Source organism: Tyto alba, unplaced genomic scaffold (assembly GCF_018691265.1).
Source record: "Tyto alba isolate M040663 unplaced genomic scaffold, T.alba_DEE_v4.0 Super-Scaffold_23, whole genome shotgun sequence".
In the NCBI taxonomy this organism is placed as follows: Eukaryota; Metazoa; Chordata; class Aves; order Strigiformes; family Tytonidae; genus Tyto; species Tyto alba.
The window spans coordinates 16639731-16666992 of NW_024881297.1; the positions used below are offsets into that span (position 1 = coordinate 16639731).

Sequence of the window (27262 nt, forward strand, 5' to 3'; positions counted from 1 at the left end):
GCTGATTTAGCACTTCATTTCAATTATATGTAACTTTCTCTTGCAAAATGCTGTCATAGCTATTGGCAGCCACAAAATGAAAGGTTTAAATATATACATATGTATGTATATACACACATACATACATAAGTATTTGTATCAACTCACACCTCTGCCTACAGTGAAACAATTTTAAAGTGGAAATGAACGTTAGTGCTATTAACTAGGAGGAAACAAAACTATGCTTAAGCCAAGACACCTAACCCTAAAGAGAAATGCATTGCACTAGAATATTTATCCCATGCTTTGTAAAGAAGCCAAGTATCTTTCTCCTCTGGCTGGGTTTTCCTGCTCAGGTTGACTCAGCAGCCAGATGGCGTATAAAGGTACACCAGAGTTTAAACTGCAGAAGTCTCAAATGAACATTCTTTAATAAAATTCAACATCTAAAAGGAATTTAAAAATCCCAAAGCATCTTTTGCCCCTTCCTCTCTTCCTAACAGGGCAAAGGCAGCCCACCTGGCACACCCAGCAGTACAGACAGTCCTTTAGCCACAGCTTCCAAGCTGCTGTCGTTTCCTCAGCTCTTCGTGTGGCTGATGTGTTGCTGGGAGCAGAGGGGAAAGCCTGTCTCACTAGGAGGAAATCTGCTGAACCTGGGAGAATACGCAGCCCAGTTTCCCGCAGCAGACTGCAGCTGCTGCCTGCCCAGCCTGGCACACACTTCCAGCTGCCGGCTTTTCCAATCGCTGTGCACATCTCCTAACACCTCTGGAGGATCACGCTCGCTCAATTCATCCAGCTCATGCTACTTCCTTTCTACTGCAGTGGCTCTGTATAATGTTCTTCTCTGATGTATCAAATTTCACAACACAAATCCGAGTATTTCTCACTGCTAGCTTTAATGATACCAAGATTTACAAAACTCCAGAAATGTCAGGCACAACTGTCATTTTTTCTCTCTCCCCCATAATTTCAAACGTCTGAAGAGGCAGCCATCGTGCCTGCATGTCATCCCGTGTCGTTAGCAGAAGGGGAGAGTAGGATCAGAACAAATATGGAAGGACACCCCCTCTCCTCTGCACACCAACATACATAAATACTCAAGTGCCCAACTTCACCTACTCTGAGTTACCCCTCAGAACAGGACTGAAGAATGGACAAAACAGTTTCAACTGCATAAGAGCGGCCAAAAGGAAGGGGTCAGCTCTGCAAGGAGGTATTACAATTGCAAATTTATTTGCTGTGGACAGATTTATTTTCTCTACTTAACATTTACCATTTCATACATTCCTTAAATGGAAGCGGACTGATAGGCTTCACTGGAACTACGGCTGCATTGCTGTTTTACAACTTTTTCTGGCAACCTCATCAAATGACTCAGAGCAGAGGAAAAAGGGAAATGGATAAAACCTAATTTCAAAAAAAGCGTAGGACTTCAGAAATTTCTGTGTCTTAATACTGCTCCTACCATCATGGATCCTGTAACATTAGGCTAGCCACAAAACAGGAAGAGCTCAACTTCTTACGAGACAGTAATTTCTTCCTGTCTCAGGGAGCTTTCTGAGGATCATTTTGCTGAAGTACATGAAGAACTTCAAAGGTGAAGAACACTACCAGAATACTAAGCTACATTTTAATGTATTTTTCTACACAATCACAACTGCCTCGAACGGACCACCTGTTCTTGCTCTCATTGTTTGTTCTTGAGTAAGGTAGATCCAAGTTTTGTCTCGTGTCTCAGGAAACTAAGTATCTCCTCTTTCAAAAATCTGGGGCTTGGTAAAGTGTTTTCTCAATCTCTCTAGATTTTAAAAATGTTCTTAAAATTATTATTTAACATTTCCAAGTCGTTTTCCACTCTAAAGGCTCTGCAAGTGCTTTGCAGCTAACAACCCAATATAAATATGCACATGAAACCACACTGGCCAGTCTGAAATGTTCTGGTGCAAATCAATTCAGTTGTTTAACAGCTACAATTCACAGGCTACGGTGAGAAAGGCTGAATCCAACTGAAACTGCAGAGAGAATTTCTGAAGTATGCAATGAGACAAACTGGCACTGGCCCAAGAATGTGAGTTGTTGGTATGAAACAAATGGCTTTAGAGTGCTGGCTTTATAGTTTAATTATTTATGGCATATGGAAATCATTCTTTTTGGAACTATGAAGACCAGACATTTGTTTTGATTCTGCCCCATCTTGCTGTTTCGGGCAGTCATCATCCCTGAGCTCAAGGGAGTACCAGAACCAGAACATAATGTAGCGCTGCTTCTACAGCAGCACGAGCTGGGAAACTCACACCCAGGAGGTTTTTTTTCCCTTAGAAACACCAAGAGCTCCAGAATCTACCCACAACCACTGGGGGAAATAAGGCTCGTTTCCTCAGCTTGTGGCTTGCTCATATCTCATGGTAGAGCAAACAATCTGTTTCTTTCCTACTGCTCAAAAAGCCTAATATTAAATGATCAGATGTTCTCCTCAGCAATTTAAAAGCTGGACCAACAATAATACAGTTACAGAAAAAAAGTTACAGCCAGAACAGCCCAATGGTAAGTAATCCCTAAAATGACAAATTCAAAGCTACAACTAGCTTTACCATTGAAGTAAAGGTGTTCACTTCCTCAGACTTCCCTGGGAGCTGGGCATGCTCAGGTTGCTCCAGGAGATCCACAACTCCCATTGAAACACCCAATTTGTCTTAGAAATCACTGAACCTTTAGAGACTAGCAGACAGGTTTCAGCACAAAAACTTTCAGCATTCAGGCGTCATTTTTGTATGTGGTACATCACAAACAGGTTTTTTCCTCTACTCAATAACATTTAAGTTTTATTTCAGTGTACTAATAAATGTATCAACAAATGAGGACGTCTTATAGGATGACCTGGCTATTACTATTAAAATTCTACTAGAAAGTAAGAGCACACTAATATTCAAAAGCAGTTTGAAGACCATAGTAACAAACAGGAAATCAAAGAAAGTTTACTGCAGATACACACTTTGTGTAGCTACTAAAAACTGACAAAACAAAACACACGGATATTTGTGCGATTAAATTACCTGTATAGAAGCTCCAATTTTTTCATTACAAAGGCTGCACAGCAGTGCCCATCTACTGCTGGGAATGTGAGATACCTTCGTAATGGGCTCCATTTTTTCTGGGCTTCCAATGCTCACCTGAGAGAAAAAAAGGTTACAAAACAGAGTGACTATTATACCGTGAATTGAAGAGAGGAACAATTTTATCCAACAAATCATAGAATCACAGAATGGTTTGGGTTGGAAGGGACCTTAAAGATCACTTAGTTCCAACCTGGCCTTGAACCCTTCCAGGGAGGGAGCAGCCACAGCTGCTCTGGGAAACCTGTGCCGGTGTCATCACCCTCACAGTGAAGAATTTCTTCCTTATAGCTAATCTAAATCTGCCCTCTTTCAGTTTAAAACCATTACTCTTTGTCCTATCCCTACACCCCCTGAAGAAGAGTCCCTCCCCAGCTTTCCCATAGCCCCCTTTAAGCACTGGAAGGCTGCTGTAAGGTCTCCCTGGAGTCTCCTCTTCTCCAGGCTGAACAACCCCAACTCTCTCAGCCTGGCCTCACAGGGGAGGTGCTCCAGCCCCCTGAGCATCTTTGTGGCCTCCTCTGGACCAGCTCGAGCAGGTCCATGTCCTTCCTATGTTGGGGACCCCAGAGCTGGACACAGCACTGCAGGTGGGGGTCTCACAAGTGCAGAGCAGAGGGGGAGAATCCCTTCCCTTGACCTGCTGGCCACACTTCTCTTGCTGCAGCCCAGGACACGGGTGGCCTTCTGGGCTGCAAGCACACATTACTGGCTCACAGTCAGTTTTCCACCCACTAACACCCCCAAGTCCTTCTCTGCAGGGCTGCTCTCCATCCACTCATCACCCAGCCTGTATTTGTGCTTGGCATTGCCCCGACCCCTGTGCAGGACCTTGCACTTGGCTTTGGTGAACTTCATGAGGTTTGCACAGGCCCACCTCTCAAGCCTGTCAAGGTCAAATCAAATTCCTTGTGTGCATATACAAAATCAGCATGCTCCAAGTTCCTCAGTTTATGAAGAACTAAAAAAATTAAAATTCCTTTTTAAAAATATCAGTTCCTCACTGTATGAACGTGACAGTTTCAAGGTGAAGCCCTCCAATTTAAAATTATCATGCAGGATGATTATTTTGATTATGAGAACCCACAGGAATTCTGTCACATCCAAACCTTCTCGATTCACCCTTAAAGTTCCATTTACAAAATAAAACAGTACTTTGTGTGCTTGTTAAATGAGCTTTGCCAGCATCAAAGGCCTAATTTTTGAGGCCTAATTTTGGTTGACAAAAGTAATGTAATTACTTTCTTTACAGATGATGCTTCATCCTGCCGAACTTTACATCCAACTGAAAATCTTTTATACTGTCTTCCTAAGAAGCACCATGTATACACTACGCTCATTGTAGCGACGCACGCTAGGTTGAACGATGTTTTTGACAGGTTTCTCCTCCCAGAATCACTGCAGCCCCGAACCCCTGGAGGACTGGCACCTACCTCTGGAATCCAGAGAGCACAGCTAACATGCACCCACTTGGTGCCGCTCCGGGTCGGCTTCATGGCACCACCCTTCTTGGGACACAGCAAACATTTGGGCTGAACACCAAGCGCACAGGTCCTGCACAGCCAGCTGCCTTCTGGCACCTTCAGGATCCCGTAACATGCCTGTACTCCCATTTCCAGAAAAGGGAAAGAAAACAAAGGAAACAACATGCATTTCTGTTACTTCTTAGCTGCGTACATGTAACCTCTCACAACTCTCAAATTGTTCCTTATGGAATACCTAACACTACAGGAACAGTAGCTTGTGGAGGATCTCAGGACACTTTCATAAACTCAGCCAACCACTTTAGCCTTTCATTCCCCAAAAACTTCTTACAGGGAAAGAAGCAGAAATCATGACCAGCTGTTAGGCAAAAAAACCTCTGCCCACTTCAACTGGGAAAAGGAAGAATGTGTTTGCCAGCCCAAAGAGCGAGGGGACCCCAAACAGACAGCCCTGCCAGCAGAGAGCCAGGATGAAGTTCAGTACCACAAAGACTGCAAGTAACAGGAACTGGGCTGTATTCAAAAGGCTGAGACTTCTGACAGTTGACCAATTCAAAAGAACCACAAACTCACGAGCTCTGCTGTGCAACAGCCCACGTTATCCCAAAGCACTGGGGTTTACTTCTCATTTAGAGGGAAAAGCACAGAACAGCAACTAATGAAGATCACTTTTTTCAGAAGATTGCATCTTTATGGAAACCTCCATCCAAATCACTGTCAATTTTAACCCTCTTAAGTTTCAGATTTGATGTGATCAGAGACTAAGGAGCAGAGAAGCACTACAGGTCTAAAAACGTCCACTTTACTCTGAGTATCTTGCAAGACAGACATCTGTAGCTCACAGCTGTCATGCAAGAAAACGCCATTCTTGCTCACTGGACAACAGAGTTTTCTGAACACTGAATGACAAAGCAAACTTCTTAAAACTGGAAAGGAAGGACGGGCTGATAGGAAGGCATCTGCATCTGCCACAGTAAGAAGCATCCACAGAAATAGATATGCTAAAATTGTGTCTGCTCTTTCATGCTAAGAAGACTTCTTAACTGCCACAAGAAGGTGGCACATAATAGCACTTCAGTAGCTCAGCTCAGGTCAGGAGGTTGTCCATTAAATCGAACCTGTGTCCCTACTGATGGCCCCAAAGTTCTTTTTTCCCCTCTGCCAAGCCTACGTTGCTGATACTGAAGAGATGTTGGCCGCAGAAGTGTGCAGAGAGGAAATGAATAGAGCAGCATAAGTGACCAGGTGAGAATGTACAATGTTTGGAGGGGACAATTCCTCACCTTGTAACTTCCTCCACACACACACCCCACCACTATTAACCCTCTTCACATGACATTTCTAGAATTGCATGTAACAATTCTCCCTCATTACGTAATTTCTGAATCCATCGCACCACTCAATGGTAAACTCCGCAACAACTTAACAGATCAATGGCTGCCACTGGAAAAAATCCAACCTGTTATCTTTAATGGTTTGGAAAAGCTTCTGTCACCACCCCTACACGCCCCCACTGTGCTCTGGCCACCGTACCTGGTGCACACAAATGTTGCATTTGTCACAGAACACCATTTCGTTGCCATCTTCTCCATCTGGAGACTGACAGACATCACAGACAACATCTTCATCATATTCAATCCCAAGTCCTTCTTCCGTCTCGATAGCATGATTCATGTTATCATAGCATCGCTGTTCAAACTCCTCTATGACCCTTTCCATCGTGTACTCGTCCAGCTCAGGCATCCCTGGGAAACAGGAGTTGTTACTTTTTAAAGGAAAAGAGTGATAACCACCACCACACGCAACTCCAGCCTCTTTTTTAATAGCTGAGTAGATACAGCCGACCCCACACATACACATTTCACTCCTAGATGATCATGCCTATTCCAGCATAAACTAGGGAAACTAAAAAAATGTCAGAGTCATCTTGTAACTGTATTAAACTAACAGAAGGAAAGCATCCACACCAATCTTTCAAAATCCTGAGAAAAACTTTCAGAAACTGATTTGGGCTTCTTGGTCTGGTTCTCTTTTTTCCTTCTGCGACAGCACTGTCTATGGCTTTTACTTCAATTTTGCAACCCAGATGCTGATTCTTTGGTGAAAGATTTGAGTGTTTTTTGAACCAAAAGTGATGGGAGCAGAGTGGAGGAAATCCACGACAAAATCTGCTGTGATGTTTGGAGCAAATGCAGTTTCTAACAACAGTTGTTTTTTGACAAGTTCCAACCCAACAGGGTGCAACCCCAACTGAGATTTCCATCAGACCCCACTACACCAGTAAGTTAGTTTGGTTTAAAAAGTGAAAGACAGTTGTAATAAATGCAACATCTAATCTGGGATTTGGTCTTTTCAAACAGGTTCCATCAGAAAATTATTCATGACACCACAGCTACAGGCTCATTACATGGCAGTATTCTGTAATTCAAATTTGTTCATTATATTACATTACTGTTATAGATTTGAAAAAATATCTGTCATAGAAGCAGCAAGAAAAGTATCAAAAAAGAGCATGGTGCTTCCCCCTCTGGATTCCATCTCTCACTTGCCGTGACGAGGAGCTAGCTGTAATACTTCCAAGTTGATGCTACACCAACCTCTACCACAAAATCGTGCCACACAAACACATGTGAAACCAAGAAATCTATGCTACTGTAGACAATTATTTCCCTTTTGCAAAGTCAGTTTAGCACCTGAATTTCCATATACCTAAATCACTACAATGAAGCGGAGGCTTAGGATATCCCGCTTTTGGTCAAATTCCCAATACTGAACATTTACCGTGACATACAGAAGATGGCAACCTCATGATGTGTGTTTTAACAAGAAAATCCTCCTTTTGGCTCTCCCTGTGAATAACTGAGCCACAAATTCCACAAAATGAAGAAGAAAAAAACCTCTCCAGCTCCCCCAGATCAGAAGACAAACACTACAAAAGTACTTCCAGGTTCCCTTACTGACAGGCAAATCCTTGCAGCACAGATCACTGCATCCCACGCTACCCAAACTGAGCAGCTGAGAGGTAGCAAGAGGGAACATCCAAAATCCTGCTGATTAGAGTGAATTTTGCCCCGCAGCCCAGAATTACTGCACCCGCAAAGCAGATGATGGCAGGTTTTAAGCCAGTTTGCAACTAAATTCTGACCTCACAATTGCCATCAGTTTACAAAAAACCCACAGATACATGACACTGACTGTGCATTTACAAGGGTTAAAAAAGGGAATCGAGAGGCTGTGGCTTCAGTTCAAACGTTTACACTAATTCTTTTAAAGACAGAATATACATTTTCAGTAGCTGCAGTACTCCAACGGGTATCAAAGAAAACACTGGGAATTCATAGCTGCAGGGACACCATAAAGAAGTGCTACAACTGCAGATCAGGAAATATTTCACTTTCCAAATGCCCATTAACAGTATCTGTAGAGTGCAGTGTCTGACAGAACACGCAGGCGCACGTTTCAAGACGCACAATGTCCTGCCTGGCACCGGCAGGAGCTCTGCCTTCCCTCTGTGGACAGCGAAACTCAGTGGGTAAGGATTTAGAGCAAACAGACTCAATATCGAAGATCCCATCTGTCCAATTCTCACTGTTGAGTGTTTCGTGCCCAAGGTGCACTTGTGAAGGTTGTGTTGGTGCAGCAGAATGGCTGCCGCAGGGCTTCATGTACAGGTACAAATCTGCACAACGAAGAGCCCCTCGTGTACGCTTTATCACTGATGCTACTCACCCCCCAGTGTAGTGCTGTGGTAGCCCTCCTCTGCTTTTGGCAAACGACAGACAGAGGGGATTATCTACATTGGATAGGTGGATATCTATTACAAGTAATAAAAAGTATTTTTATTTTTTCCTTTGAAGAAAGCTAAGGGGACTTGCTGCTGCTGTTTGCCTGAAGATAACTGGAAAGGTAACCTAAACTCTTGAATTGTGAACTGTTTTGAAATCATCTAAGCCCAACACTAAACCTGAGCAGGCCTGACTTGAAATCTGGAGAAAAGGCTTGGGTAACAGACCAGGTCAAGGCTGGGTCATCTGGTTCTTCTCTATGGGGTTTTAAAAAGGAGATACTTTTAGATATAAGTGGTCAGTTTGTGGTTTACCAGGTCCTGAACCATGCCACGTACGGGCTACAGCCAGGTAAAACCTGTATGACTAAACTGTAACCCAAGCAGGGAACTGCCGTGATGCTAAAACAGACATCAAACAGTGTTCACCAGCATGTCCAAATCTCTTCCACCTGGCACAGCATCTTTTGCCTTACCTAAACAACATGGTAGAAGTTCTGTGCTGACTTACGTTCTCTTCAATTCCACTGAAATCTTCTCCTGAAGCGCACACCTTTCCCAAGAAACATTCCTGTTCTCGCCCTGCTCCCCTGCCCCCTTCCCAAGCACAAGCCATCCCGTAGAGAAGGGAGCAGTTGCTCCCCTTGTGACAGCTCCTCCTCCTGCTTCAGAACCACAGCACACTGTCACAGTAAGCTTTGGGAGGTTCCCCCAATAAATCACTGCAGGAATTCCTTATTGTCTCATTCCCTGCTCATACGATTACTATCTCTTCATACCTCTATCATCTCTTCCCACTGTTATCCTCCCCAGAATTATTTTCAAGATTGCCAGCTTAAAAAAAAAAAAGGCAACAAAATCATAAGCACTCATTACTCACCCATTTCTTTTAATTCTTCATTGGCAAGCTGCAACCATGCTACGTCCACATCATTGAGATCGTAGCGACACACGCTGTCTGCCAAGGTCCGAATGTCCACATAGCCCAGCTCTGGAGGCTCCGAACCTGACGAAACAATGTACTTCCTGGGACGCGTAAAGGTGACGGCTTTCGTCTCGGACACGATCCTAGAACAGACAGGCAAGCAGACGTCAGGTACGCTGGGCTGCTGAAAGACTCGTTTCTAGAGAACTCAAAATGCCTCATTCTAAGTGACTAACAATCATCAGCAATCACCTCACCACCTGAGCAACCATCTTGCACCACTGAGGTGGGAAAACAGTACAGTGCACTTCCGTAAGGGATTGGCAGTATTATAAGAAATTAATTGCAATTGTCTAGCAACCCAATTCATTACCAGAATTCTAAATAAAATGAGAAGATTAGAGGTTACAGCTGTGCTTACTCTTACCTGAAATTCAGACTTGTTTAAAGCTAGAGTAGGAACACTGCATTTATGTAGTGATGGCTGCCATATGCACAGATGTTAAACTGTTTTAAGACTTTTTTAAAATCAACCTGTTTAAATGCAATACCAGGATCAAGAAAATCCAAAGAAAAAAGTAGTATTTTCTGCTACATTTGAGGTTTTCTTTCTTACAGTATGTTTCTTCTGAATTCTGTGTGTGTCTGTGTGTAGCTACAGAATTGCTATCTCTGTGAAATACAGAAGACCCTTCCCACAGAGAATCAGTGATTTGCACTAGCTTCACCTTCACTTACCCAGGAGATCCAAGCTCTGGCATCCTAGGTCTGCATTTCCTCCTTCACAATCACTAATGGTGGGCCAAGCACAAATATTAATCAGCTGCTGCTGAAACTACCTTCTCTCAGATTTTGAAGGCTCCAGTTGGCCGACAACCAACTATGAAAGCATATTTTAGCTGCAAGCCAACTGAGATTTTATTCAACCACAGGCATTGGTTCAGGAAACAGTAAAGCACCTACAGCACATAACTTATTCTAGGTCAGATTCCTGCAGTGCCACAACTTTGCAAAGCCAGGATCTGGGGGCAAAGCCACCCAATTCACAAAGGACAGCAGTCATTCTACCAGCAAGCTGGTGACTTGCCTCCAAACAGCAAGGTAAGTTTGCACCTTCTCTCAATTAACTGCACGCACTAAAATTCAGTTTGGATGAAACCCACTTAATGTAATGCTGACACCTCCAGGAGCAACAAGCCACGCTGCTGAATGACTGCCTCCTGCAGCACTAGTGGTCATTTGGATTTGTTTGTGCTCTAGTGCTACAAGGGAGGGGGCAGCACCACCCCATGTAGACAAACTTTCTGCTGGGACTAGCCAAAGCTGCACAACAAGCAGGACACTATTTCGCCCTCATCTAAGGCCCAACGTCTTAATTCCTCCGCCTTCCAGAAGACCCTGATCTGATGCTACTGTATCTGCACACATGGATCTCAGTAAACCACTTATTTCAGTCTCTTGTGCAGCCCTAAATCTTCCTCCCCTCATCCAGCTTACTTCAGACAACAGTCTGAGAAATGGTGGGCAAGAGCCAAATGCTGAATTTGGGGCTTCTGAGGTGCAGAAGGGGACTGTGGAAGAATACGAATCTGAATGACCTTGCCAGGCTGACTGCACTGCCCAAACTGGTCCCGGTCATACCGCACAGTATTAAAAAATATTACAAACTACTACATCTCACACAGAATTTACTTCAAACTGGGCACTGCTCCTCAAATCTTCTGTACCATAAATTCCTTCTGAAATACCTCTCCATGTGGAAATCATAACCTCTGGGCAGCACCCTGCACATGCTGTTTAAATACCACTGTAGTGGCACAGAAGAAATAAGCACGGGGTGTTTGGCTTCAAAATAAATCACCTTCATCTCTTTGTTTTTGTGATAGAAAGAAGTTAAAAAAAGCAACACTACATACCAGAAACCACATTCAACTGAACTATCCATCTGACTGCATGCTTGCACTGAATGACCACACAGATTTGCTCACCCCTCTGGACCTACCCTTGCTGCCCTGACCAGTTGCTACAAGGCCAAAACCTTTCATTCCCTATTATGTACTTCATTAGCATCAGCTACCTGTACTTGTCTTTTCCTTCTGTTCTACACCACCTACTATTTGTCTGTTGCTGATTCAATTTACAGAACATCTCCCTCCGCTCCCAAAGTCAGGCACAGAACAGTTCCAGCACTCCAGCACCACCACGGCTGGGGCTCTCCGAGTGCTTTGTGAGAGGGCAAAGGGGATAATAACCGGGCATCGGAGGGCTGCTCTGACCAGCAGGTGCTCACCAGGAGAGCCATACAGGACAGCTCAGCAACTAAAAGAGTGGGGCCTCCTGTGCTGATACCTTCAACTGCGAGTGCCTTCTTTCCCTAACTCCTTCAATATCTTACACTTGGAGCAACACCTCTGTTGGTCATTGGCAGAGAAAAGCTCCCTCCTAAGTGAGTACCTGGAGCTGATATAGCCACCGAACCACCTCCCTGAAAGATACAGGGTGGGGATCCACTGGAAGGTCTCCCCCCGCTAAAGTCCAAATGTCTCCTGGCCCTCCCACAGCCTTGGGTGACACTTGGAAGAGAAAGCAAGTGAGGAGAAGACAATGTGAGCACACATGCCCAACGTGTGTGCATTTATGCAGGGACCGGGTGCAGTCAGTGGGGAGCAGGCTACAAGCACTGCAGGGAACGGTATGCTCCCATGTTCTAAGCTGTGCAGCAGAGAGGAAAACGTCACGTCCTCCTTGGAGCTCCGGGTTCAATCCTTCAGAAGGAAAGGGTTTACCTGATGCACAGGTAAGGTCCTCATTGTACAGACCCAGTGGGGCTGTGCGGCAGTCTGCAGGCTGCTGCACAGAACACAAAACGCACTAACAAATGTTCCTGTAGTCCCCCTGCTCCAAGGCTAAAGCTGGCAGATGCAGACCTAACAGATGCACTTGCAGCGTCACTCCGAATTCTCTGCTGTGTATCAGAGATTGGGCTGTTTGGGCCCCACCAGCACTGGTGGGTCATTTTGTTAATGCCTTACGGGCCAGCCTGGGTTACTCAGAGACCTAGTATGATTAAGTGGCAATAATCCTTGTTCTTCTCACCTTCTCCAACTCCAATCCCGACTAAGCGTAAAATAGATGCACCACAGCACACTCCTGCCTTTACAACTACGCTGTTTAATCCAAAACAGAAAATAGTATCTAAGTGTAACCAACAAGGTAAGGAAAATAAGGGTTTCTTGGATAAGAGCTAGAAAATCTCACATTAATGTATTTAGTTACATGCACATCTGGATGGTTTTTAAAACAGCTGAAAAGTTGTACAATAAACAACTTCCTAAGCCAGTAAATGAAAAAAAAAAAAAAACAAAATAAGACCGTTAAAGCAAAGTAAATGCTATATTTTCTCTAGCCCTTAAATCTGGCTTGTCTAACTGCTCCTTGGAACTAAGCACAAGAAGCATCAGACAAGGGCTCTCCCAGCAACGCTGAGTGAGGTCAAGTCTGGGCTTAAAAAGAACAGCTATTTTTAAGGCTCTGCTATCACACTCCATCCTAATGTAATGCCAAAAATTACTCTCTGACATTCGTATTTTAGCACACAGGCAGAACAGGCCTGACTCTTAACCTCTCCGACCATTCAAAAAGCTGAGGCAGGTTGCTCTTTGTCTCTGAGAACCAAGACCTTTTCTAGCTAGACGCTGTGGAATAAAGCTCAAGAAGCCAAGGCAATGTAGGTATAAGCTGCTAGCATAAACGTATGTGTATTTGTTTACATTCCTCCAAACTATACCTGGCTACTGGCTCTGGGATGGTCCCTGGGCTAACTGGCACCTGAACTCCCTTTTCCCACTCCTGCTTCCAGGGGTCTGCCAGCACATAGTATTCATCAGGGTTCAGCTGGAAGGAGTCATGTAACTTCATGGCAGTGATCAGGTCCGTTCTGAACACCTGCAAAGAGAGTGACCAAGAGAGAAAAATAGAGACACTGACATTTGATATTTACACTCTTTGATTCACAGCTTCAGGGTAACCATGGAGCACAGTGAGTAATAAGGTCACTGTATCAACAGTGAACTAACCCAGCCCACTGCAGGACACAAGTTTAGCTTCATTGCAAGCAACGGGGTGGCTGAAGGTGCAAATACTGATAGAATGACTTCCAGCTAACTCCACTACCAGTCCTGGCGCTCCCTCTGCACCAGAGACTAAAAGGTGCTACCCACGTAGTTACCTCAGTTCTGGCTGCAATAAAAGCTGCATGAGCTCTGTGTCTTAAAACAGCAACACAAGGATGACTCGTTTTCGCTCCACGGTTTTGGGAGGTTTAATTATTGGAGCTCTAACTAATCCAAAGACATTCTAGAAATTCCCTGTGTAGAAATCAAGGTGTGACTCTACCATGACCAGCTGCAAGAGGAAATTCTAAGGAGATGACTCTTCGTGCAAGTATTTAAAATAATAACCCAAAAGATCAAATAAAGTAAGACCCAAACTGCAATGCTGGTGGCAGCTCCCTGCTCAGCACAGGTGCGTGTTATTCAATCAGCTACAGACACCTCTGCATCATAGCTGCAATTTGACTTTGCCCTTCCAAAAGCATCCACCTCTAAAACGAACAGGATGTTTGGGAACTTTTGGGTTAGCAGCCATAAACAGGCAGCGATGCTGTCTTCAAGAAGCCATAGAATGAAATAAAAAGGGATTCACTCTTGTAGCAGGCACGCTGTGGTACTGTTGTGGCAGCTTCAGCCTGGTTAGCCACTGCCTGCCAGCACCGCAGAAAGCAAACGGTGCTATCATAGGCATCAGAACTACAAGCCTGCACTTGTTTACGTGTCTTCCAGCTCTCCCCACACTGCTCTCCCTGGAAGGCAATGCTGCTGAACACTACAGAGACTGCACTCAGCACTCCTCACCTCCACAACCACAAATTTTTAACTACTCAATGCCACGTTCAAAGGAAAGGGTTAAAAAGCAACCAGGTGACAGAAAATAAGCACCACCAGGACAAGGAGATGATCTCTAACACCTTAAGAAAAGTTGCCCTGCAGGTTTCTCAGTCATCTGTGGTGGACAGAGTCAACATCCACCCAGCCCCACACTGCCCAGTTAGGAAGAAAAAAACAGATTATCCAGGCAGTGCTCCTCCCAGTCTCTTACTGGGCTGCAGTGACACAGCCTCCCAGGCCCAAACCAACAGCTGCACGGGGTTACCTTAGCTCCAGCCAAGTGCTGCATGTGGCTGAGGAAGCAGCAGATCTATTCAGAGTGCTAATGAGGCAGGCCTCCCCAGGACAGCAACTTCTGTCCTGCATTATTCACGCACCTGAAACCTCAAAAGATTCCCTACAATTTGGGGGAAGTATTTTAAGGAAACAGTGAACCTGGTGGTTAATTATACTTCTGCAAATATTACCAAGTGTGATTTGCCTTACCACACTGCACATCTTGAAACCCCTCCTCCCTCCCAACACACACATACTATCCCACTTCTGTCTCAGTATGTTTCCATTCCCACTCTGGTTTTGTCATAAAAATAGCATAAAATCATGACATTTTTCTTAACACTTGTCTTGACATGTTCAGAAAAACTGCCAACATTAAAAAATAAAGAATAATATTACCATATGAAGGCAGGGGTAAGTGCAGGTAATGAAATATAATTAAACGTTTTAAACAATCCAATTACAAGTCCTGTGAGGCTCCAATCAAGAAATGAAAAATAAGCCACAAAGTAAACTGCCTCACAAAGCAAACAAGCACAGCTGGCCAGGGGATTCTGCACTTCTAAGTGATTTGAATTAAAGCAATCAAATGTCAAATGAAAAGACGACTAAAGACTAAAAATATAACACGGGATGCAAAACTTGCTCAATCTGAGAGCCAAAGTAACTCAGGCTCTCAGATAAATTTGTCGCAAAACTCCTCAGAAGCAAAGCTAATGCAGCACCTGACAGCCAAGAAACTCCTTCCCAGGCCAGTGGCCCTGTGACATCATTCTCTTTCTGCTCTAATTTCTGAGGCAATCAGACTGCCCTGAGCAAAGCAGAGCTTACAGACATGCTGGCTCTCAGAAGCACTGAACACTTCAAAGCTGAAGGGTGAAACCCTGGCCACGCTGAAGTCAATGGGAATTTTGCCACCAACTTCAATGAGACCAGGATTTCACCCGGGGAGTTTAGCAACTGTCACTTTTCTGCCAGCACACTTATCATCAGAATAGCGTGCTGTGGCAAGCAGAGACAATACAAGTGGAGGGAGGGAGCAAGAGGGGGAAAAGAGCTAAAGGGAAGTATATGAGAAGTCCATCCAGGCTGAGAAAACAAGAGAGAACAGCACAAAACTGCAAATATTCTGAAAATAAATGCAAGGAAAAGGAGAGGAGAAAAAAAGAAGCTCACAGAAAACCAACAGCAAGATTTGTAATTATCTCAGATTATTTCTTGATAGCCTTTCATGAGGTAGTTCTCAAAACTGGATCCAAGGGACTACTTCTAAGGGGTGTACAAAAGATAACTAAGGAAAGCAAACCTATCACCAGCAAGAATAAATTCACCAGGGGTCTCCACATTCACCAAACAAAAAGGTCTTTGACAGCCAACAATCAGAAAAGAAGATTGGAAACCACCAGTACCAGGTACAGTTCACACTGAACAATGAATGGGATTCTTCTGGTGAGAACTCTTCCCTGGGAGTTAGGTACGTTGTCATTGGGAAGCTTAACAAAGCATGTTTTTTCTCAACATCAATCACACACTAGTGCATCAGAAATACACGTACTGGGCAAGTACGTTAAAAGAAGAAATTCCATCTCCCAAAGCTAATGCTTTCTTTGCAGCCTCTACAAAGCCCATAGCAGAGTATATGCCTGAAGACAGGGAGATTCAGCAAGAGCATTTCCAAAGAACTGGATTGCATTTATGTGTTACTAAAAGTTGATCCACCCTGGAAAGTTCAAAGATTTGTATCTCCTTTGAATTTCCTCAAAGCACTATGCAAGACAGAACTGTCAGGAAGTAGATTTCTAGTTTGATAAGCACTTTAACAAAGATCACATAGCAACGCCCAATACCAACTATGAAATAAATGCACCTAATGTAAGTTTTCAACATTCACAAATCAAGCTACAAATAAACCCCAATGCCTAAAATACTAGAAGACTCTGCAGCTATATTGAATGGGTGTCAGACTAGAAGAAATTTCACAGACAGAAACTGGTGCTGGCAGTGGCTGTGCCAACAGCTGAACTTCCTAATCTCCCGGCAGGGAAAAAAAAAAAAAAAAAAAGAAAGGAGGTGGGGGGCAGGTGCCAGATAAAATGTAGCATTAAGAAAAGAAAACATAAATCAGAATAAATTGTTCCATTACCAGAACATGTATACAGCTTTGTATTTGATAGATATAACAAAATGCAAATCAAATTTTAGAAATACCTCAGAAGGTTTTTGATCTTCATGTCTGGAACATGAAGTCCTCCGATGTCGAGATCTGGAATGCTGGGACCAGGTGGACAGACCTAGGATACAGAAATGATCAGACACTGCTGCCATCTATCAATAAAAGCCTTTTCTCTCTCCGCACGCCCAAGGCCAGCTGACTTCAGTGGGACTATACAAGTAAGGCAAGCCAGAGTCAGGCTTCTAGGACAAACCTCAAAATGAACCAGAAAATAAAAGTTACTCAGTTGCAAACTTCTGTGATCACTCTTCTGGTTTTGTTTTATCATTTTCTACTGACACACGCCTGTATTGGCTGCACTGCACTTATCGGCCTTCCACCCAGCATTTGAAGCAAGCTACCTCATAACATGCTTCCTCCTGAGCATCAATAAACCACTTTCTGCAGATTAATAACTGACCAGGAGGTCTACTGATAGCCTGAGATGTACTCTTTGAGGCTAACGTATTGATGTTCTGAACAGCTCTATCAGTTACCCAAGTTTACCAGAGCAAGCCTTTTCAAAATGAAGCACGCTGCCATGCACACACAGTAGAGCCCACAAAACAAGCTGGTGTCTCTTCTCCTGAGCAAATCTCTCAGTCTGGTTGTACAATTTTTGCCTGCATAATTATTCAGTACGTTCCAAACAAATTATACTTTTTTACCCTGAATCCTTTTGACAGAGTCTCTGTCAGCTTTCAGAAATATTGTAACAGGAAAAAAGGAAAAAGAGAAAGAATCTACACTCCATTGACAAGGTAGTGCTTTGACACCAGAGTATATTACACCTTTGCAAATCAAATAATTTTAATTCAGTAAGATTTACAGGTATGGCAGGTATTTTCCACTGCCAACTACACAGCTGTAACGTAAAAAAAAAAGCCAGTAAATCCTCATGGCTTGGAGAGATGAAAGTCTTGTAATCAAGGTCTGTATGATAGGGAAACTAGGACCTACATGTTGAACTCTGAAGGATGAACACAGATTTTGCAATTCTGGGCATTAGCTGTAGACAAATAAAACAGAACTGTTGCAAAGGCCTTCCCACACTGCTCATTTCTTCACTGCCTGTGCACATAGATGCTTAGAGTAAGAAGTGTAAGGCTACAGTCCGTAAGAGCAACATCACCTCACATCATCCAGGAGAAACCTCTTTGGGATAAGAAAGCACTGTTCAAAACCAGATTGCACAGGATGGGATAAGTTCTCTATTAAAAATATAAATAATTTTCCAAGTGAAGTGACTGTCCAAGATTTTCACTTGAAAGATACAATTGAACAACAAGTCATCAGAATAATGAATTATGTTATAGTTACGCTTTTGTCTCCTCTTTTCAGTTAGCAATACATTCAGGAATCTGTCCCAATAAAAAACACTCTGTAACACAGCAATGAGCAATAGACATTATGCAGAACTTGCTTACTGGTCAAATTAAAGCAAGGTACACAGCAAAGAGCTAGAAATCTTATCTTCTGAGGTAAGAGTACAGAAAATATAATTTAAGCAAATATTAGTGTCTTAATACAAAAAACTGGTGACTTGAAAGGTTTTTAAGAAGTCAGGCACTTTTCCTAAGCCCCTCAATTTCATAATTATAATTTTCTGTTTCTATGAAGGAGGGGAAAAAAAAAGAAGAAAAAAATGACCAATTGCCATTTACAAATCTGTATGAAAAGTCAAACTCCCAAGATCATTTAACTACCATTCTATTTAAATGTTCTCTTGAACACTAAAGAAAAAAAAACACAAGCAGCAGTATGAACTCCTCCTGAGGATCCTATCAGCCGGTACCGAAACTCAATCTAAACAAATCAGAGAATAAGTGAAATCACTCACAAAGTGTCAGATAAACAGCTAAAATTCACGACAGAAAACCAGATTTTTGCTGCAATATAATAATATAATTATCAACATTATAACATTCAGACAGTTCTTTAATCAACAGCCTCACTAGAAGATACAGACCACATATATGCCCACGCAATTAGTGTTCAGTTCTTGTGGGTTCTGATATTTTTCATGGGCAAAACATTAGTATCTGACCAACTAGCTGCCACTGAAGTATTCAGATAGTTAGACCACTGCACCAGCATGTCAGCCACTTTGAAATTTCTAATTCATCTGTGGATCTGAGTGTTTCATACATACACTGTCGGACCTGTGGGAGGGAGCCTGCACACAAGATAAGGAATTAAGAACAAGCTTATTGGTGAAGCAGTGTTCAATTCTGAAGTTTCTGTGGGAGAGCTGGTGAGTCTGAAGGCTTTGATACAGTCGTTCCTAACTAATGCATGCATCTGGCAAAATCAGAGCAGTAGCAGTATGATGTACTTCTGGATCTTTACCCATGTGCTTTAATTCAGCTCTGATGACAACTTATCATAAACTGAAGACAAGTATGCAAGCATATGGGCTGCTTTTTTTTAATGTGGGTATTCTAAGATGGATTTCCAGGTCTCTCTCATGCCACAGAGAAGCTACAAAGATGAGGAGTAAAATAATCCCCACCATATTTTCCATCTCCATTTCTTTACCGTGTCATCTTCAGATGCTACACATCAGAAAAGTGTCTTAAATGTGTACTTCTATTTTAGACATAGTTCAGGTACACAAGGGTTAGGTCACTGGATTAATTTATTATTCCACGCAACATGAAAGGTCAACTCTTAGCACCAAAACTACAGAATCTTCATTTTAAATTACTTTTTTTAAGAGCTATACAAAAGCACAGTATGTAAAATCTCCATGCATAAGGGACAACTCCAATGCAGCCAGCCTTCCTCAGGATATATTATAATGAGTATTTTTTCCATGCCAACTAACTTCCTGCAATGAATAAGGGAAGAAATAGTTTCTTACATAGTTCTGTAATAGCTATTTCCTTGCACATAAAATTGGTGAATGCACAGTGAAAACACACCATGTTTTTTATAAGTTACTGAAGAGACTGTTGTATTTTTCCGAGCAGTATAAACTGACTGAATATAATAGTAGGAGAAAAAGGTAGAAGAATTTCTCATGGGACTGAGATTTTACTACCCACTAAGATCTGTAACTGCAGCAAACAGATGACCTTTGGCAAGGGCTTCACTTCAGTAGGGAAAACATTTACTCACTGAATAAACAAAACCCAACTATAAGGCAAGTATTCACAGATTCAAACAACCACCACCACGTAGACACAAAAGTGCAAGAAATTGAAGGAGCCAGCCAAATGACAGTAAAACATCCAGCCCATAGTAGTATTAAATTTAACTACTACTGAAATCTCAAGTAAGAGTTTCAACTCTGCTTCCATTAAAGTTAACGGCAAAATACCACTGCCTTCAACAGTGCCAAGACCAGGTCACTGAATTTCCCAAGGCTGCTTTCATTAACAAGCAATCCACCCACTCCGAATATACTAATAAAAGTGCAGGAGGGAAATGAAAGATGTTATTTGTCTTTTAAGCATACTTTCCATATTTTCATACCTAATCCAGAAAGGGGACCTCACTGAAAGAAAAAGTTCATAGGCAATTACAGTTACTTCTGTGATTAATGATCTGATTTTTATGTCTAAATATATAAAGTACGAACCATTTCTGGATTATGCAGAACGAACAATCTACTGTGGTCAAAACAAACACATGATTCAAAAGAGCTCTTCTGTATTATAAAAGCTCATGAACCTAACTGAGTTATTTTAGAAAGGTTCCAGACACTTCTCAACAAAATTATCCTCTTGCATTAAGTATCCAAAATGACTATATTCATTAACAGTTTTCTGAATACTAGCCTTAGTCTCAAACTGGATTAGGAACACCAAGACTAGAAAAACAACCAAAGATCAAGGCAGAGTTAAACCCAGTTTTCGTTAAATAACCAAAAAAAAACCCATCTGGGAACTCTGAATCACTGGGATTTGGAAGAAGTAAAACTTTTGTGAGATAACATTATATACCTCATGGGAAAAATGAGTTCTACAGCAGATGGAAAATTAATGAGATGTTAAGAGAGCCCATATTACCAAAAGCCATGTGAGTAACAGTGAATATGAAAAATACACATCTCCAAAGCACAAAGCTAAATAAACACATCCAAAACATGCATCACTATCATCATTAGACATCAGAGATAAAAGGCGTCAATTTATTAAGTAGCCATCCTGTTCCATGATTGTGCAAATTAAGGATGAACACAGCAGCCTAGCTAGCATCATCACTCCAGAAGATACACCAAGACCATTCTGATTCTTTTATAGTTAGGATTCTTTCAAGTGGCCAAGGCGTTTGTATGTTTTAAAAGATTTTCATCACTGAGAACAATGCGAGGAGAATCATACTCTTACTGCATGCCCCAGTTTTCTGTCTGCATTTAACCACTTATAGACAAAAAGCAAAAAGAAATCCCCAACTGCTAACAAGGTGTAATTCACAGCGAGAGAGGCAAAGCTCTAACACACTACTGGTGCCGGAAAGGCGACTTCTAAGACTCAAGTAGGAAAACTTTCTGTTCCCCTAGGCTATTATATACACCTTACACTGTAAATACAGCGTTTTTGTAATACCGCTACAGGGTATATATAACACATACACCTCCTGATAATAAAAGAAAGCAATCAAGGAGCGTGAATTCTTTTTCTGTATTTATGAAGAACACACACTTCCCAAAAGGAAAAACATAATCAATTTTAACTGTATCAATTTATTAAACGATCTGTCAAGAATATGTTTTGATTCAAAAACAGCCCATCAAAACAGAAAATTCCTCCGGACCAATAAAGCAATTCAAGCCCTCCGGGAATTCTACCCCACAACTAATATACTACTCAGCATGAGCAGAAAAGGCTCAGCTATTATGTATCGTGCACAAGGCTGCTGTAAAGCCACCTGCAAGGCACGCAGCGGTGTCCCTGGAGAACTACCTGCTGCTACAGCCTCCAAACACTTCAAAGCCTCAGATCATGGGTGTCTGAAAGCACTTCTCCTATCACAAATACACTGCTGATACACCAGGCAGCACAACAGAGTAAAACATCCCCGACGTGGATGTATGCCTGACTGTCACTTCTGCTTAACAGTGGCACTTCCAGATGCCTATACTGTTTCTCAGCTCACTCCGAGACCAGCTAGGTGCTGCTGCCAACACTCTGTCAGAAAGATACAGCAGCCTCAAGAGAAACATAGATGCTCAGTCGCCCCATTTCGTGCCTAGCCCACAACTCTTTCCAGAAAGGCTTCGTGTCACTTAGATGTAACTCCGTGTCTAGACCCAAATTCCGGCACAAAGAAAACAGAAAAAGACTATTCCAAGGGCAGTTTTCCATTATGTTAGATACAGAAAGGGCTGGCTGTGCAGAAGTCTTCAGGCCTTATCACAGAGAAAGCAGCACGCACGCAAACACAACCTACAACGTTTCACATGGCCAAATTCCCCTTCTCATGTTTCTGTTGCTGAAGGATTTGCCCATCTATCTTCCTTATCTTTACATAATAGCATATTATTATACAATAACCTCATTCAAGATCAAAACAGAAAAAGCAACAGCCTTTTATCTCTTGTCAACACCGATCCTACTCAAAATTTAGTGTCATTTGACAACTACCCAATTGCAGCTGCCGAACAATGCATGGATCCATATGATAGCTGCAGTGCTTTACAACACTGCACAATTACTCAGTATCTGACACACATAACGAACAGTCAGTGCAGCTCCCTGCCACAGCAGTTCAATGCAAGTTCCCTTCTACCATCCCTTTTCTCAGTAGCAGATATTTGAGTTTTATAAACTCAAAGAACACACACGCAACCACGCACAGGCACATGTCACTCTTCTAACAGTGAGGAATTCCTAGGCCCCATCTTAATTTTTATCACAAGACCCAAATGCCACTCTAGCTCCCTAGCCCAAGGCTTCCCACTGCAGCAGTGTTTTGCCGTAACAGAATACAAAGTTTTAGCATAAGTTTAATACCAGTTATCAAAGTCAATTTGAGCACCTCCCAGGTTAGCATTCATAGAATGGTAACATGATGCTGCCAGGCCTTAAAACTCCACTGGAGTTAGGCGTACTCAATATTAGCGGTCTTGTAAAGAAAAATACGCCTCTCCAAAAATGACGCAGATGATTATGTGATGTCACTCCCTCAGATGCAATATCCTATCAGCCCAGACAAGTCTTTCAAATCACTTTTCCAGAGTGCTCTGAAGAATAGCAACTTCACCAAAAGTCACCCTGCCCCAGTGAGCCTAACCTCCAGGTAAGGTGCTAGTTCTGACCATTTGTCATCACTTCAAATGCCACAACCCTTTTTCAAAAGCAGAAGAGGGACCGCTAAACTTGCCACTTTGCTCAAATTCTAGCACTGTAATTAGGTTACGTTCTGTTGTTTAATCACCATCCCTCACCTACCAGCCAGCTCAACTGAAAACCAAAAAATGTTCTTCACTTCCTTCTCATAAAACGCTGCACAGCATTACGCACACTGCTGAGTAATTGCCGCATTTCAGGCCAGCAGCAGCTGCAGTTCTGTGGTAAATGACATACACACCTAAGGTTATGTACTCTGCAACCTTTGTGAAGGCACTCTGGGATCCATCTCAAACACAACAGGAATCCACTGGGATCAAAAGCCCTTTCTAAATCTGAGATCCCCATCAGTCAGTCAGAGCAACGGATATTGGCAAAATATGTTTAACTTTAATATAACATTTATTTAGCAATGATAGAATAAGGGTCCATCTAAATTACAGAACTATATTCCATAATCCATAAGTATTAAATCTTTCATTTCTCAGAAGTCATGTGAAGCCTTGTACATTTTAGAAGTATTTTTCATCTGCTAGTGCCTTCAGTTCTTCTCTCAGGCGCTCTGCATGTAGGAGTATGATGAATTGATAACCCCTCCAAGAATAAATGAAGAGGCATCGTGGGAGCAAGTAAAGTGTGAAGAAAATCATGCTCTCAATTCCTCGCTCACGGCAAACAGCGACCAAACTCTCTTTGACATCAAGAAGGGCCTGGATTTCACCCAAGCTCCCTACAATACAACTGTCTGAGCTTCAGATCTTGTCTCAAACACAGTCTGTCCACGTGTCCAAGCAATTTGTGCAAAAGGAATGCCCTGAAGCTATAAATGGAAACTACTCCACTGCTCAACTTTATCTCGCCAGGAAACAAAGCACATGGAACATTCAGCATGAACCACCTTTGCAGATTTACAGACCAACGAGGGGCTAAAAAGTCAGGTCAAACACTGAGCAGGAAAGATAAAACGGCCTCAGTATCTAACACTTAATTAGGGTAAGATCTGGAATCGTAAAGAGGAGTTTCACAATGGAGGAGCAAGCTGAAATACAATGTAACAGAAATTGCTTAAAAACTATCAAAGCCCTAGCCAGACATGCAGGTAACAAGGAAGTAATTGAGCTGAGGTAAACATTACTAATTTACTTAATACAGGTTCTGAAGAAGCAGCCATGTACACCACAAGGCTTTTATGATGGGCCTGGCTAATATTAATGTCTGTCATAGTTGCTGTAACACACTATCTGGAAAGGGACAGAAACTAACAAGCTGCCAGATGACAAAAAAAAAAAAGGATTACTTTGAGGTGCCAATAATCTTAAACCCTTCCCCAAGCCTCTCCCAATACCATTCCTCTGTATTTAGACAAAAGTTCAAAATCCAGCACTATGCCTGCAGCCATTTTTCATTCAATTATATTTCATGGATAAAATGTTCAAAAGTGACCTATAATTTCAGAAAATGAAATCTCTGAGAACACATTCAGATATCCAGGGACTAACTGCAGAACTGCTGTGCGCAACTTCCACTGACACCTCTTGCTCAGTGCTTCAAATATGCTATTTCAGCCTCATGTCTAAATGAGGATTTAGAACTCTGATTTTAAGGGGACACAGCTCAACGAATTTCAGTAGTTAAGGTTGAAGGATATAAAATAAACACTTTCTGGAGCTTGAAGTCTGCACTTAGCTTTTGGGAAAGAATCAAGTCAGAGAGCAAAAAAAGAAGTGATGAGAAAAGCAAAAGTTCTGTCTTTAAGCTGGAAGGCTTTAAAATACTGCAAATATAAAGCCACCCACACTAAAATTATCTTACATAAATCAGTATTTACACGTATGTACTCTAGGACTGCAGCTATGTTGTTAAGCATTTTCCTGTTCTGTATTTCACCTCTGAATGAAAGCAATTCGCCCTTCTTTCATCTCACAAAAGGAGAGCACCTTCTTCTCCTTCTGAAGAACTACAGACATGCTTATATCTTCAGTATAATACATTTTTAGTGCATGGGGTATGCGGCTGGTTTTTCTATCACTTTGAGACTACCAAGGAAACTGATTCAGTTCAGTGATCTCACGGAAAACAATTCTTTGTATGTTCATTTGGTTTTTTAGATAAATTCCGTTATTAGTAGCATCATTATTATTACCTTATCAATATTCAGTTTCCTGAGTTCAATAAAAGAAAAGGTGTATTTCTTCATGCCAAAATATTTCCCACGTGGCACTAGTCTACACGCTGAAGTCTACCCCAGACAAGCATCATCATTCAGGTTACTTCAACATTTATTCAGTGACACTCATGATGAATCCAAGCCGCCTGATCACACAATCAACTAAGGCACAGAAGGAAAACTCAACCTCAGAGCTGGAGGCCCAATCCTCACCTTGAGAGATGAGGGAGAGCAGTGCTGAGCTCTAAGCTGAAGGACTATGAGTCCAGTATGATGGGAATGCAGGAAGGGCACTGGGGGTCAAGAGGTGCCACTAACTGAAGGGAAGCAGATGTTTAGCAACAGGGTTGCAACAAAGTACTGACTAAAATGTCAGCTTTTCAATTAAAAGATGGCTGTCTGAAGTGCTCAGAATAGTCTATTTCATTGTTTTCTCCCTCTGGAAACTCTGAGAAGGATAAGTAGCTAGTGAAAAACTTAAAGCCTTCAGGACAGAGCCCAGAAGTTCCCAGAAATGTTCACCTTTTATTTTTTTAGGCAACAGAATTGCTTACCCTTCTAACACCGGTATCAATACAGTGAATCAGAGATACTACTGACAAAGAAATAATACAGAAATTAATATAGTGACAGTAATGAGCAATTCTACTAATGACAATAAAAGATTAAATGAAGGTCAAAGCCTGAAGTGGGGACCCTTGACATTCAAACATACTTGCAAGGAACTACCGGTATGCCCTACGACAGTAAAACTGTAGAGAAAGGGCCTGAGCATCAGACATTGTTCTCAGGCAAGCATGAATGACAAAAAGCTTTGGAGATGCTGCCCCTACATTAAATGTTATCTCAGCTTCTGACCATTAACTCTTGATCATTTTGAATATGTGTATAGTAACAGAATGAATATGCAGGAACCTGTATCTGAATTTGCCCAGTAACTTCACAAAGGGGGAAAAAAACATAATCTAGTCAAGACAAAAAAGAAGTGATGAAAGGGAAGTGGTATATTTTTCAAACAATACCTGAAAATACTTTTAAAATTTCACTGCCTGTTGCCATGAAATTTATTCAACAACTGGTTATTCATATTAATTAGGTTTTTAAATAGACAGATCATAAAAGGGCAAGGGTTTGTTTTTCTTTTCCTAACTTATTTTTTTAGATCTTGATCTATGGAACAGATGAAAATACATTTTTTGGGTACCATAATTCAGTAAGTCAACAGGTCTATTCCAGATAGTTATCTATCAAATGATATTACAAACAAGCGTCATGATCAGCAACGGGTCAGTCAATTGTATCTATTTCTGAACTTCAATCCCAAGATTATTTGCTTCATATTTTATTTGGTAAAGCCTGTATCATGAGGCACATGAGGGGATCAAAGAATAAAAAAAAAAATATATATATATATATATATAGATAACAGAGTGAGAATAAACACTATTATGATCAAAATGAAACACTATTATATAAAGCTGCTAGGGAACAAAAATAGGGTAAAGCAAAATTCTAATGAAAGATATCACATTTGCTGCTACTTGTCCATTTCACAAGTAAAAACACATCTTTGTTTTGGGGAAGTACATATCACCTTTAAGGAAATACACCAACTTCAATTTTTATAACCCCGAGTAAACTTTTAACCAAGAAAAAAAAAGGTCTGATTTGGGATTTTTTTCTTACAAAATCCCCCACTGCAGGTAGTTCTCCAAAAACAAGCCAAATCCCACACCTCTTTAATAGTTTTTACTCGATCCTTTTTTGGACTAACTCTTAAACAGCTTGCTAGTTCTCACCTCCTCCAATCCTTTTACCACTCCTTCATTTCAGCAATAGCTCGCCTAAGGTCATTTTAAGTCACAGATTTGGCCATACCTGAGCAGATTCCCATGCAGCACAGACACACTTAAGAAATGCATTTAAGTGAAGTAGTCACCTATGCAGGGCAACCGTGCAGCACAGGGCTACACTACCACAGTAAAGCTTTCAAAAGCACCTGGAAAACCTCCCTGATCATTTTCTGTTACATTTCAGACTGAAGTCTCACAAAAGACTTCAGATTTGAAGATGT

The 27262-nt window shown here is 41.9% G+C and overlaps 1 protein-coding gene across 8 annotated transcripts in view; it reads right to left on the reverse strand.

Annotated features, from left to right (window-relative positions):
* The window catches only part of JADE1 (jade family PHD finger 1), a 45697-nt gene that overhangs the window by 7178 nt on the left and 11257 nt on the right, over window positions 1-27262 (reverse strand). For 7 of the 8 annotated variants that reach the window (XM_042797160.1, XM_042797163.1, XM_042797165.1 and 4 more), the window contains 6 exons: window positions 16722-16804; window positions 13079-13236; window positions 9247-9434; window positions 6116-6327; window positions 4532-4699; window positions 3039-3155 (listed from right to left, as the gene is read on the reverse strand). In XM_042797160.1, coding sequence (XP_042653094.1) covers window positions 3039-3155; window positions 4532-4699; window positions 6116-6327; window positions 9247-9434; window positions 13079-13236; window positions 16722-16804 — 926 coding nt within the window. Of the gene's footprint in view, window positions 1-3038; window positions 3156-4531; window positions 4700-6115; window positions 6328-9246; window positions 9435-10029; window positions 10101-13078; window positions 13237-16721; window positions 16805-27262 lie in introns of those variants that run through there. The other variant, XM_042797166.1, reaches the window with a different exon arrangement.